Below are 13672 nucleotides of genomic sequence, written 5' to 3'. Positions count from 1 at the left end.
GGGGGAGGGAGGTGGGGAGCTCTTCTCAAAGGGCCTTTGTGGGAGCGGCTGGGACGCTTGAGGGGGGGGCTGCCGGGGGACCACGCCCTGCGTGACTCACTCTTCATTGCTGGGCAGTGACTCACGCCTAGGCCCCCCCCTCCTGCCCGCTTGCAGCAGGTGCTGCCAGCGCCAGTTTCGGGATGGGGGCCCCCCCGAAGCCAGGTTCATGCCACCTTAACACTGGGCCTGTGATCTGCACTCATTTCCAGGGGTGCCCGCCCTGCCCTGCCCTCCTCGCCCTGCAGGGCTCAGACCACGGAGAAAACTTCCCACAATCCCTCTTGTTCTTGGTGGGATGGGGCGGGGGGCACAGCCCTGGTACTGAGATGTGCCAGCTATTATCTCACGAATGATTCGTGGAATCCCCAAACCACCGGAGTGGTAGGGCGTTCTTGCTACCTCCTTTAACAGATGAGGAAACTGAGGCTTGGTGAGATTATGAAGTTTGCCCAAAGACCCAAGAAGCAGATCAAACCCAGAGCTGGGGCATATCAAAGTGATGCCCGAGTGTATATAGGTAATGACCCCAGCTGCCTTGTGCACCAGTAATGGGTTACTGCAGCCTGTAATGTTGCGTCCATTTTACTGATGAGCAAACTGAGGCAATGAGCGCCTAAGCCACACCCGAGAGTGAGAGGCTGGGACGGGATTCGAACCGGTATCTGCAGCCGGGGCTTGTTCCGACGCTTCGCAACCGGCCTTGAGCACCCACTTGGGGGCTGCGGCGCCCCAGCCGCCGGGCCCCTCCAGCCGCCGGGGCCAGCCGGGACCCGGCCGCCCGCCAGGCTGCCGGGCGCCGCGCCCGCCTGCATCACGCCGCTGTGAGTCACCGAGCGCGCCGGCCCCGCCCCCCGCGCCAACAAACAGCGCGTTGCCTGGCAACCGCCGCAGGTTCCCCGCCCGGGCCGCGCTCGAGGACCGGGGTTCGAGCCTCCAGCCAGGTGGAAGCTGTGAGAGGCTCCGCGAGCCGGTGGCTTTATTCAGATTAGGAACTTAGATCAGGCCTGCAGTCCTGGTTAGCACGGAGATGAGGGCAAAAGACACAGCAGTGGTTCAACGGCAGGGGAGGTGGGGGTGGCGCGCGGTTGGAGTTGAGGGGGGTGGAGAACAGAGGGTCCCTAGGCCAGACCTGCCCCTGGTTCTCAGGAGGCCGATGCCAGGGTCAGGGAATGGCACGGGAGACTCGCTGTGGGGTGAGACGTGCCCTGAGGAGCTGGGCTAGAGCTGTGGTCAAGAAGCCATTGTCCTAGAGGGATCTGGGGAGCCGACCTGGGAGTGAGGATCAGGAGGGCTGTGGTGGGAGCTTTTGGCTTTTGACCATCCCCCCACCCTCAAAGGAGCTAACACAACGAGCACGTTCTATGTTCCAAGCTCTGTTCTACACACGTGTGTACCTATGGACATTAATGTTCACAGCAGCTCTCTGACATTCCACTGGTATTATTCCCATTTGACACATGGGGAAACCGAGTCACAGAGAAGCAAAATCCTTTGCTAGAAGAGCATCAAGCTTGAAACCAGGCAAGGTGACTTGGGCTCCTTTGCTCCTGTCAGTGGGTGCATGCCCCCTCTTGGGGGCCGTCCTATCTGTGGGGGTCTCCAGCGTGGTTATGAGTGACAAGTCCACTCGGAGCTTGGGTGGGACATGTAAGGCTGTAGTAGGGGCTGGGTGGGCTCCTTGGGGACTGTTGACACAAGGCTGTGTCCTCCAGAGGCTGTGCCAGGCCCCCTCCCAGGCTGCCAGGCTATTTGAGGGCAGGGAGAGAGTTCCCCAAGGGCCAGCATCACTTCACTCTAGGCTCCCCAGGACCCATACACCACGGAGCTGCCCACGGGACCCCTAAGGGGGCTTCATGAGGGGTTTCGCAGGGCCCCAGACCCCGTGGGGTAGGGAGAAGAGTAGGCACCAACGCTGGAGCAGGGTGGGCAGGGACATGCTCCAACCCCACCCCTGGGTACCTTTGCGTCATTTAAGAGACGTTCATTTTACTTAAATGATTGATTAAATTACCCATATGTTTGAGTGAGGAGACAGAAGTGTACAGAGTCTCTGGAGAGTGTAAAGTCAGAGGGTCCTGGTGGGAGGTGAGAAAGGCTTCCTGGAGGAGGTGATGGCCTAGGACCTGAAGGATGCTCACGAGTTGGCAGGTGGGTATGAAAGGCAGGTGGGAGAGAAGGTGGGGACCTGACAAGCAGGGTCTTGTAGGTGGCAAGGGGGACCATGGTGGAACTTTTCGCAGCGGATGGTAGAAGGGAGATGTGACTGGATTTAATTGGCTCTCTCTGGAGAATGGATGGAAGGAGTAAGGCTGGAAGCAAGGAGACCAGGGAGACCTGACTGTTGGAGTGTTTTCAGGCCAGAGATGATGGTGGCTCAGAAATACAGTTGCCAGATTTAGCAAATAAAAATACAGGAGACCTAGTTAAATTTGATATTTAGATATAGAGCAAGTAAAAACATTTTTTTTGGTAAAATATATCCCAACTATTGCATGGGACATACTGATACTAAATGATTCATCGTTTATCTGAAAATCAGTTTTAACTGGGTGTCCTGCATTTTATCTGGCAAGAGTACTTGAGGGTCTCAGGGAACCCTGGGGATGGGGAAACGATAATATAACAACGATGGAGCAAATGCACTTTGAAGTGTGTATTACTATCATCCCCATTATGCAGATAAGTAAAGTGAGGCCCAGAGAGGTTTTTTTTTTTTTTTTTTTTGTAACATGTCTCTACAGTTAGTAAGTTGGTGACCCCCGATTGGTACCTAGGCATGTTGATTACAGTTCACCAGCCGATTTGAGCTGGCATCCCCCCTCCTCCCCGGGAGTGGGGTGGGGAATGGAACTTAGGCGCCAGGGTTTCCTCAGTTTCTGGTGACCCAGGTAAGGGCCTTCTTAATGCAATAGACTCCTCAGCCCCCTCTTGCAGCCTGGGATCTGTGCCACCTCCTTTGCGCCTCTCCTCTCAGGATACTGAGGCAGTGGGAGGGACGGGAGTCGGCCTCAGGGGGGCTCCTCTCCCCGGCTGAGGCTCGGCCTCGGCCTCCTCCAAGCCGGGAGGATCCGCCGTCTGCGCCCGCCGGCAGGGGGAGGGGGAGGGTTATTTTTACCTCCCTCCAAGCAGCCGGGGCGACAGGAAGCGAGCGCGCAGCCCGCCAGATGTGGGGAGCCAGACAGCTGGGAGCAGCCACAGCTGGACTGGCGGCCGGCTGGGGGCGGGGGGAGGCAGGGTGTGCAGAGGGCGGATCCCAGGCTCAGGTCCCCCCTTTGTTCCCGGCCGCCCCAGCCTCCCCTCTGAGGTCCCCCCTCACTCCCATCCCCGCTTGCTCATCTCAGGGGTGACCTCGCTGTCCCCCATCTTTGCGCTAGTGTCCCCGGTGCTCATGGGCTCTCGGGAATCGGGCGGAGAGGGGACCCTGCTTCTAGCCCCGGGGACCCCCTGGTCCCAGCAGAGTGAGGAGTGGAAGGGGGAGACAGCCCCTCGCCGGCCCTGCCTGCCACCGCCATTGTTTACCCGTCGGCTGCCTCCTAGGAAACTTAACCCGCCCGCGGTAATTTTATTTGGGAACTTCGGCCAGTTGCCATAGCAACCCCCAGTGACGTCAGAGGGGCTGGGGCCCGAAATCCCCGGGAAAGGGGGGATGGGTTTAGGGGGGGAGACCCCCCAGGAGGGACCCTCATTAACCCTGCGGCTGCCGGGCCCCAGTCAGAGGGGAGATGGCAGCCAGATGCGACACCTCTTGGGCGCCCCCATTCTGGCCCGGTGCCAAGTTAGGGTGGCCGGCCAGGCCCTGATGTCATCCAGTGCTGGGTGGGTGGTGAGTCAGTCCTCGGGTGGGGACTGGGCCAGGCCTGGGGGGCTCTTCCTATCTGACTCACCCCTCCCCCAGCACCCTGATGGACCTTGCCCTGGGGATTTCAGGCACCTGGCTGGGGGTCCCCATAGATCCCTGGGGTCTCTCTGCTGCTCTGAACTGTAGGTGGGTAGGCAAGGGCTTTTCTGGTTCTCTCAACACCAGTTTGGTGGGATCGAATGAAAGGGTTAGTGTCAGTGAACTGGGGCCACCACACAATGTCCTTCCCCGGATGTGGGGAGTGGCTGGTGTCCTAGTGAGGGGGCAGGTGGTGGGATCCCAGCTCAGTCCATAACACAGCCTGTCACCAGGGTGACGGGAGGCAGGGGCCCTGACTGGCAAGGAGGAGCAGAGCACCAGCCTGGGGCTGGGCTGGGAGGAGCCACCCTAACCACAGTGACGTGGGACTTCCTCGGCAGGGCCTGTTTGATGTCTCTGTGTGCAGCGTTGCCATGGGGCCAGGCAGGCGGCCCTGCGTATGAGCCGGGGTGGCCTACAGGGTGACTGAGTCTGTCAGGGTCCTTTGACCCAGCTCCCCCAACCCAGGTGTGCATGACTGCGTAACCCTGGCGTACCTATGTGAACATGCTCATCCAGCTTTGACCCCGCCTCAGGCCCTGGACCAGGAAGGACATGGTGCAGCTCATCTCTGAATCTCATAACAACTGCAAAAGGCACATTTTCAGTCCCATTTTACAGATAAACTGAGGCTCAGAGAGGTGTGATTACTTGGCCAAAGACATCCAGCTAGAAGCTGGGGAGCAAAAATTGGAAACTTAGTTTTTCCACTCTGCTTCCCGCCCCCTACCATCACACTGGTCTCCTCACTGTTTCTCAAATACTCCAGGAACTTCCTGCCTCAGGGCCTTTGCACTGGCTGTTCCCTCTCTACCTGAAACTCTCTTCCTCCAGATGTCTGCACGGCTTCTCCCTTGCCTCCTGTAAATCTTTGTTCAAATGTCACCTCCTCCTCAGGGTAGCCTTTCCTGACCTGGCCCTCACCACCTCCCTCCTCATCTCCTTTGCCCCCTTCTATTCTCTCCCTAACACATACCATACCACCCAACACACCATGTGTCTTTATACCTGTCTATTGATTGTGTATTTCCCCATAGATGTGGACTCCATGAGGGCAGGGTTTTTTTTCTGGCTTGTTCTCTGCTGTGTTCCCAGTGCCCAGAACAGCACCTGGCACACAGCAGGCACTCAAGAATGTTTGAAGAATGAACAAATGGGCGTGTGTGTATGCCCTGTGCCACTTGACCGCTTGGCCTGGTCTCACCCTGGCCCTGTCCTCTCACCCCTCCCCGTCATTACAAAGGATCAGTTGGCCACATTGGAGAGCTCCGATCCCTGTTGGCTGCTGTCCCTGGGTAAATTGGCCGGCTCAGGACCAGGGTGTGTGTGTGTGTGTAGGGGGCAAATGTCAGGAATCCAGATGGAGGGCTGAGGGCACCGGGAGGACCCTCCAAACTTGGGCTGAGGGAGGCTGAGCTGTGGGGGTCCAAGCCACTTGCAGGGAAACGGCAGAATGGCTTACATGGGCTCAGGGCCTTTGGCACGGGTATCCCTGGAGGCCATCGTGGAGGAGGCATTTCCCCTAAATGTGTGCCCGATGGGACTAATAAGGAGAGGAGGATGGTTCTGGATGGGAGACCTTGCCCTGCGGTGTAAAGTTAGTGTTCTGGAGGGGTGGCGTGGAGGGGGTGCCCCACTGTAATTTAGTTGCTGTATGCTTCTGGAATGATGTGTGTGTGTGTGTGTGTGTGTGTGTGTCCACAGGAAGACTCTGGACCCTGGGAACTCCATTCCCCTGTTTGTAGCTGCTCAGGAAGCCATGTGGCGAGTGCCCCACCCCCTCTGGGCCCCACCCTGAGTCGGGGAATTCTGTGCCACCCCAAATCTCCCCCTGGGGCCCCACAGGCGGCTCTGCCCCCTCCTGCCCCAACCTGCCAGATCCTGCAGCCTGGGCCAGCCTGCCCCTTGGGCCCCAGAGAGAAGAAAGACCCAGGAGCCCCGGGGGCTGGGCCCCATGGGATAGTAGCTAGGTGTGGCTTCTGCCCCTCTCTCCGCAATCCCACCAAGATCCAAAGTAGGAGCCTGTTGAGCTGTACTGAGGAAATGAGGGACTCTGGAGGAATTCTGGGCTGCAAAGTGACCCAGAGGCACCCAACCAGCTCCTCCAGTCTTCTGCCTGGGTCTGCTGCTGGGTCGCCCCCTCCCCACCCCAGCTTTAGTCTTATTGCCTGGCAAGTGGGGTGGTGAAGGATCTGACCCCCAGCCCTAATTATATGACTTTGGAAATGTTGGAGCGGGGTAGGGTGGGAGAAAAAACGTCTCCCATAGCAATGCTCACACAGGTCTGGGAAGGGTCCTCTGGCTGCAGAACCTTGCTGTGGCATCGTGGTGGTGGTGGTGGTGGTCTGGAGGCCATTGGCCCCAGTCCCATCTTGGAGAGGGCAAAGTGGCATCCAGGCATGCCCAAGGAGGCTGGCTTGGCATCAGAGGGCACCCCGCCCCCCCTTTGCTGAGTTTTGTTCCCGGCCCCCCACCTGGGCACAGGGCCAGGCCCCAAGGCAGGGCCCCGTCCTGGGGAACAATGCCTCCGTGTTCCTCCTCCCAGTGGAGGGGAGGTCGGTGGAGGATGAGGTGGGACAGACACGCATGCAGGGAAGGAGGGAGGGATCCAGGGAGGGCCTCTCTCCCAGGGATACTCCAGGAGCTGGGGAGTTTCCCAGAGGCCCTGGGTGTGTGCCGGGAAGCCTGAGGGGGGAGGGGACCTAGACCAGGGACCACCTGGACTGGGGTCAGAAAGTCTTCAATGGCAGCAGGAGAGGTTGGGTGGGATAAAAGGAGGGACTTCCTGAGGCTAAAGAACGCACTGTGGAACTGGAAAGAGTGGGGATTCGTGTTTGGCAGAACCCCAGAATACCCAGGCCCATGCCCTCCCAGGGAAGGGAGGGGTCCGCGGTGGCAGTGTGACACCCATGCCCCCTCCATCTCCCCTCCCCTTGTCTGCGGCCTCCTGGGTTTCTCTCCCTGCCTAGGGCAGGACCTAGGCCAAGAGGAGTTTCGGAGGTGCGATGTGAATTAGGACCCCTGCTCCCGCCCTATCCCAGCAGGAAGAGCGTTCGCTGAAAAACTGGGGCTAGACCCCGAGTCCAGGACCCAGAGGGAGGAGTTGCGCTGAGTATGGGGCCCAGGAAGAGTTGGGACAAGGGAGGAGAAAGTTGGGGCTGAGTTGGGGACGGGACAGAGTTGGGGGACCGGAGAAAGAAAGTGTGGGCGGACCGGCTCCGGGGGCACATGACGGCGGCGCCCGCCCCGCCCCGCCCCGCGCCCGCCCCCTGCCCGGCCGCGGGGGAGGAGACGGGGAGGTTTTAAAAGCGATTCGACCCCGCGGCGGGCCGGCCAGTGAGTGGGATGGAGCGCGGTCGGCGACCGCCCCCGGCTCGTTTCGGCCCCGCCGCCCGCCCGCCTGTGTCTCCGCCGGCCGGGCCGGGGCGGCGGCCGGAGCCCCGAGTGCCAGCTCCCCTCCCCCGTGGGTGAGTCGGGGAGGGAACCGGGAGGGAGGCGGCGGCGCCGTGGTGGCGGCGGCAACTTTTCCGCGCCGGACTCTGGGGCTGAGTGGGGGTGCGCCCGGCGGGTCCGCCGGCCCTTGGCGAGGGGGAGGGCGCCGCCCCGCGCCCCGCCGCCGGTGGCTGGGGGAGGACCGCGGGGCCCGTGTATCTGGTGGTGGCGGCGACGGAGTCCCGGGGCGCCCCCTACAGAGCGGGGGAAGGGCGGCCCACCTCTACCCCGTCCCCTGGGACCCGCCGCGGCCCCCCCCCCCCCCAACCACTCCCCCCCCAGGAGACTCCTGCGAGTGTGGTGGGGAGGACGGGTCCCAACGCGACCGGCGCAGGTCGAGGTGGGCAGGAGTTGGCCGCAGGGTGGGAGGGTATGTGCCTCGCTTGGGGTGGAGGGAATGGCCTCTGGGGGTGCATGTCTGGGCTTTGTAGGTCGGGGTCTCCCGGAGTTCTGTGGATGCGGGTGGGAGACAGTGGTTCAAGTTTTTGACATGTCAGCCAGTGAGTGAGGGGAAGGCCTTCCACAGAGGAGAGGGCTGGGGCCCAGCGGTACAGCCTGGGCTTAGGAGGACTTGGGGGACCCTCTCCTCCCTTCCCACTCCTTCTGGCCCAGTGGAGAAGGGCTCATTCATAGGAAGGGGGCCAGGTTTGGGAGATTCCTGGAGGGCTGACTCCCCAGGCCTGTGTAGCTTGGGGTCCCCGTGCCCTCGGGAGGCAGGAATAGGGTGAAAGGACCCAGACTGAACTCTGACCCCTTCATCCTAGCCCCAGACTGACCTCTGACCCCAGCACCGGACTTGACTGCTACCAAAGCCCCCAGCCGTACGCTGACTGTCCTATGCAACCCAGCCAGGCCCATACCCAGTGAGTGGCCTCTTGAATGCCTTGGAGGTGCAGTTGGCTCCCTGTCACCTGTCCCCTCTGCCCCAGCCCCAACCAGCTGCCTGTCCATGGCTGGTGGTATATGAGGGTGAGGCTGGGATGTGTGGGACCCTTGGCAGGAGGGGTGTCCTCTGGCAGCCCTGCCCATGCCAGCCCGAGCTGGAGGGCAGTACCCAACAGGTGCCCGGGCTTAGAGGCGAGGTGATGTAGGACACACCCTGTCCGCTCGCCCACGCACCCTGCCCGGGCCAGCCGGTGCGCATGTGTTCACATGCCACCGTCCTGGGAAGGCATGGGCCCTAGGGCCTGGTGCCAGCTCTGTCCTAGCGCCCAGGGGGCACCCATTGCCCTCTGTCCTTGCAGGATGTCCTCTGGGAGCTCCCTCAAGACCCCAACGGGCAAGTCTTGTCTGTGGGCCTGGAGGGGGCCCTAAAATAGCTGCTAGCCTGGCTCGGGGCTGGCACGCGGAGCACATGCGTGACAGGGCGTGTCCAGGGGGGTCGGGCCTGTCTGTGCTGGCCCAGCCTCTGAGTCTCGCAGACCCTTGCTCACTGGAAAGAAACAGCAGAGGCGGATGCTCCAGGGGTCCTCCCCGGGACCCCCCTACCAACCCCTGCCTGTTGTAAGTGGAGGCCAGATGTTCTGTGCAGGCCGCAGCTGCGGGGCAAACCCCTGACCCATTTGCAGTCACAGGGTCACTGGCCCCATGGGTGCAGTGGGATGACCTGTTCTCTGGGGGCCCAGGTGATGCTTTGATATACCGTAAGGCATTTTTCAGAGTTTGCCCTTCACTTTGGGAGGCTGGGTGGGGGAGTCTGTTCGAAGTGAAGGACACCGCAAGGAACCCTGGGCGGTCTGAAGAAAGCTCCTTCCGGCCCCTCTCTGGGCTGGCTGGCTGGCCCTTTCCCACTTTGGATACACTTTATGCCAGGATCAGGCCTGGCTTTTCCTTAGACTTCCCGCATGACCTTGGGCCTGGTTCTGAATCCTCTGGGCCTCAGTTTCTCCATCTGTATATGGGAAGCATTGGGACAAACGAGCGGAGGGAAGTGTGTGCTTCCCTTCCCTGTCCTGAGCCCTCACTTTCAGATCACTTGGAGGGCACTCTGGCCACCTTCCCTCCTGCCATTGGGTGTCCTGTGTGAACACAGAGGTGCGCCTGGGGAAAGGCCGGTCCCCCGGGAAGGACGTACTCGGAAGCCAGTGGGTGTGGGTGTGTGAGAATCCTTGGGCAGAGGACACCGCCATGCTGGGCACAGCTGAGTCATGCTGCAGCGGCGCCTTGCCCCAGGGTGCTGGAGCTGGCGTCGCCCTGGGTGTGGTCACTGAGCTGTGGCCCTGGGCAGAGCAGGCCTGGGTGGTCTGGGATGGGGTCCTGGATGGTGAGGGGCCAGGGAACTGACTTCTGAGATGCTAAAGCCCCTTGGCCTCCCTCTGGCCTTGGTCAGGCGTCATCGTCCAGGACCATGGTCACCCACACCCTGAGAATACCTTGGGGAGCCAAGGAATCCTGACCTTTGGGCCTGGGAATTGTCGGGGTGCTATAGGAGGGGGATAGGGCCTGGAAGCCAACAACTGCCTTCAAGGCCATTGGCCCCCAAAAGGCAGGCCAGGAGGCCAGGACGAGGGTAAGGCCGAGACGGACCTGGCAGTAGGGTGTACCCCTCAGTAAAGGGCCCAAAGTGTGGCTATCAGGGGTCCCCTGGGAATTCTGTGACTGGTCCGAGGGGGAGTAAAGTTGAAGGCAGGGGTTGGAGCGTGGCGTGGCTGGGCACCATGGGGGCTGGGATGTGACTTGCACGGTTCCCCTATTTATAACAAGTGATTCAGTCCTCACTTACTCACCCCTTCCTGAGCCTGCCCCCCTCCCCCGAGCCCTGGGTGGGCAGCGGGGCCCACCCACTTACCAGTGCCCTGCCTCCCTCCAGCCGGGCGCCAACCTCTGAGGGCTGCCCATCGGGCCGGTTGTTATGGTGGCCACGTTGGGCCGGGGGTGAGGGGTGGGGGGCGGGTGGTCAGGCGGCACTTGGCTGGGCAGCCCAGGTTAGCGGCTGGCTCGGGGCCTGGCCTCGGGAGCCTCTGCGGAGAGTCTGGGCCCATTAGGCAAAGCGTTAGTGACAGGCTGGGAGGGCGGGCAGCAGCAGCGGGCAGGGCGGGGCCTGCAGCCCTTGGTATTTTCCGATCCCAGCTGCTCTGAGAGGGTGGAAAGTATTTGGGGACCAGGCTTGGGGGCGGTGGTGGTGGCGCCCCCGGCGGAAGCTGCCCCTGATTCATTCTTGGAGCATGGGGTTGGCGGGGGGGCAGGCATTACAGAGTATGTCTCACGAGTCCACGCCCTGTCTGCAGAGCGTACTCAGACGTACATCCATACATCCATCCATCCATCGGTGTGGCCTGGGGCCTGCTGTGCTCCCTGGGCCCAGGGCCCTTCCTCCCCACAATGCCTCCAGCTGCCAGGAGCTTGGCCCTCCTTGGACACCATCTCCCCAGAGCCTGAGAGACACGCCTATGGTAACGGGGGCCCTGCTTCTGGGCACCTGCATGACGGTGCCCCCTCCACTCGAGAACCAGGCCTTTTGCGCCTGCGGGGATGGGGAGTGGCCTTGGCCCCGGCCCGGGGCTCTGTGCAGGGGAAACCCCACAGGAAACGGGCCTGGCCAAATGGCCGCCCTTCCCGTTCTCGTCCCTGGGACACGAATGTGCTGTCTCACTTCCGGAGGCGGCCCAGGGAGGCCGGCCGCCCTGCGGGGCCTTGTCTGCTCCTGGTTGGTGCCCCTAAACCTTGAGGGAACAGGGCTGGGCTAGGGCCCGACCGTAAAGCGGGTGGCCGGTGTGTATGTATGTGTGTATGGAGGAGGCACAGAGCAGGACACCTCACTCCACCTGTCTCCCAGTGGCGGCCACCACCTACCAGATCTGGACGCTGGGGTCCTACCCGTGTGCAGCGTCTTCCGTGCCATCATCCTTCCTGTTTATGCCTGGTGAATGGTGACAGAGTAGCCCCATCCTAATTACACACAGCACTCGTGGGATCCTTACCATGACATTATCCCTGCTTTGCTGATGGGGAGACGGAGGCCCAGAGAGACTGAGTGACTTGAGAGTCACCCAGCTGGGAAGCTGCAGAGCCAGGGTTCATATGCAGCTGGACTGGCTCCAGAGTCGGATCTCCTAGCCGCAGGGCTCTCATCACACGGGAGGTCTCTGTTTACTGAACACAGGACTGGCTTCATGGGCATGTGACCTGTGCCATTCACAGGGTCACCCGCCACTGAGAAGGACCTGGAGCTTGGGTTCATGCTCTGCTGTCGTCTTGGAATTCTTAATTTGTGAACAGGGAGCCCCAAGTCTTCATTTTGCCCTGAGTCCCACAAATGCTATAGGTGGTCTCGGTGCCAGGTACTTGCTAGGCAGCACTCTTGGTGAAACCTCACCATGCTATGTGATAGAGACTCTTGGCTCCATTTTACAGATGGGGAGACTGAGGCTTGGAGGGCATTTGGGAAACTGCCGAGCTGGAATTTGCACCTCGAGCCTGGGTCCGGTGCTCTGGGGGCGCGCATGCCTCGGGGGAGACCTGGGCGCCCGCTGCCAGCATCCGCTCACTCTGGTGGGGTGCGGGCTGAGGCCTGACCACCAAGGAGACAGGGCCACGCGGGGTGGCCCTGGTGGTTTCCTCCTGCCCTTCAGGCTTCTAGGAAGTGGCGCCAGCTGGGGTGAGATCACTTCCTCACCCTCCTGCCCGCCACCCCCTCAGCTTCCTCTCCCCGTGGCCCCAGTTAGCCTGCCCAGGGCTCAGTGGTGAGGAAAGGGAGGGGGGACCTGGCTCTGGGAGCTCCTGCAGGCTCCTTGGCTGAAAGTGACCCTCTGGGTGTCTATACCTCTCTGGGCCTGGGAGGCATGGCTGGGGCTGGGGGTATCCAGCCTGGTGGTCTAGCTCTCTTTAGTGGCTGCTGCACGTGGGGAAAAAGGGCTTCCCTGCAAGACCTCAAAGGATGGCAGCAAGTGGGGACCTGGAGGGCAGATGTCCTCAAATCTCATTACCTCCTTTTGTCTCTCCTAGGTGCCAGCTGCTGGCCCTGCCCGGTGCCCCCCCACCCCTGTGCCATGGCCGGCTGGGGTTCCTGGGGATGGGATTTGCTGCCTGTCACAAATCACATTGCCAGGGATTTCCAACCGACCCTGAGCCCTGCCTCTGGGGCCACCGCTGTCACTGCTTCCGCTGAGGACACTGACCCAGGGATGGGGATGGGGTGGCAGAGAGGCCTCCGCTGCCTGCGTCTGGCCTGGGGAGCAGGGCTTAGCTGCTTGTGAGCAGGTCCACAGCAAGTCGTGTTCACAGTGGCTAAGTTCCGCCCCCCGGGGCCCCGCCTCCTCTGGCCCTGCCACCTCTCCCCTCCGCCTGCCTGTCCGACCTCCGGGCCTCCCTGGGCTCTGCCTCCCGTGCCTACTGAGCTGAAACACAGTTGATTTGTGCAGACTGGCTCAGTTCAGCAGGAACAGGAGTCAAGCCCCCTTGGAGTCTTCGGCCCCCGCCTGCCTTGGGTGGGCCATTCGCCTCCTGTGAGAAGAGATGAGGACCCTGCCCTGGACCTGTGTCTGGAGGAGGAACCTGGGGACGAGTGGAGCCTGGGATGGGATGGGTCAACCCCGCTGTCTGCTGCAGGCCCCCTCCTCCAGTTCTGCACTTGGGGACCCTCACACAGTCCCATCTCAGGCTGGGCTGTGTTCCCAGGGAGGATGGGTAGGCAGGCGGGTGGCCAGCCTTTCCATGAAAAAAGGAAGCCAGCTGTGTCCCCGCCTGGCCGACCCTCGGCCCCTCCTCTCCCAAGCTTGGTTGGGGGATGGCTGGCTCGCATCTTCCCAGCAGTCAGTTACCCAAGAGGAAGCTGCCTTGGGCCCCCAGACCGTTAAATGCCAACTCCAGGCTTCCGGAACCAGGCTGGCCTGACCTGAACCTGCCTGGCCCCTTCTCCCTGGGCCTGCGGCTTCCTAACTTGGGGGGGAGGAGCCATGACACCCTCCTGGCACGTGGGGCAGGGAATGAGGTCCCTGTGGGCCCAAAGGACACAAACAGGCCCGCTCAGTCCTTGGGTGGTCCCAGGGCATGGATGCATTGAGACTTTGTCCATCATCAGATGGAATGGGGCTCTTTTGGGGGTGAGACTGGGGAGGCAGTGTGAAGCCCCCCCCGAGTTGTCTCAGTGTACCCCTGTCCCACTGGGGCAGACAGCAGCTTGGGAAAGTCTATGCTGTGTGTCGAGCCTGTTGTCCAATTAAATAAAAGCTGCCCCCTGCCTCATTCCTGAAGGTCTGGTGG

At 61.5% G+C, this 13672-nt stretch overlaps 1 protein-coding gene and 1 pseudogene across 1 annotated transcript; both read left to right on the top strand.

The window, feature by feature from the left end:
• Positions 1 to 7286: 7286 nt before the first annotated feature.
• On the top strand, positions 7287 to 13662 carry LOC137222387 (splicing factor 3B subunit 4-like). Its single transcript, XM_067733530.1, has 3 exons — positions 7287 to 7446; positions 8236 to 8334; positions 12416 to 13662. Exons 1-3 carry the CDS (start codon positions 7325 to 7327, stop codon positions 12576 to 12578), a joined length of 384 nt encoding a protein of 127 aa, XP_067589631.1. The 5' UTR covers positions 7287 to 7324; the 3' UTR covers positions 12579 to 13662.
• Positions 9599 to 12409, top strand: LOC137220594 (uncharacterized; annotated as a pseudogene).
• Positions 13663 to 13672: the final 10 nt, after the last annotated feature.

The sequence above is a fragment of the Pseudorca crassidens genome, chromosome 3, assembly GCF_039906515.1.
Source record: "Pseudorca crassidens isolate mPseCra1 chromosome 3, mPseCra1.hap1, whole genome shotgun sequence".
NCBI lineage: Eukaryota > Metazoa > Chordata > Mammalia > Artiodactyla > Delphinidae > Pseudorca > Pseudorca crassidens.
Note: the sequence above shows the minus strand (reverse complement) of the source record. Positions and strands in the feature narration are given on the sequence as shown.

Bases quoted from the DNA above. Each gene is read 5' to 3' on its own strand.
- LOC137222387 (XM_067733530.1), top strand. From the start codon at position 7,325: ATGGAGCGCGGTCGGCGACCGCCCCCGGCTCGTTTCGGCCCCGCCGCC. The intron at 7,447-8,235 runs GTGAGTCGGGGA...CCTTCATCCTAG, and splicing joins CCAGCTCCCCTCCCCCGTGG to CCCCAGACTGACCTCTGACC. The intron at 8,335-12,415 runs GTGAGTGGCCTC...TGTCTCTCCTAG, and splicing joins CCCAGCCAGGCCCATACCCA to GTGCCAGCTGCTGGCCCTGC.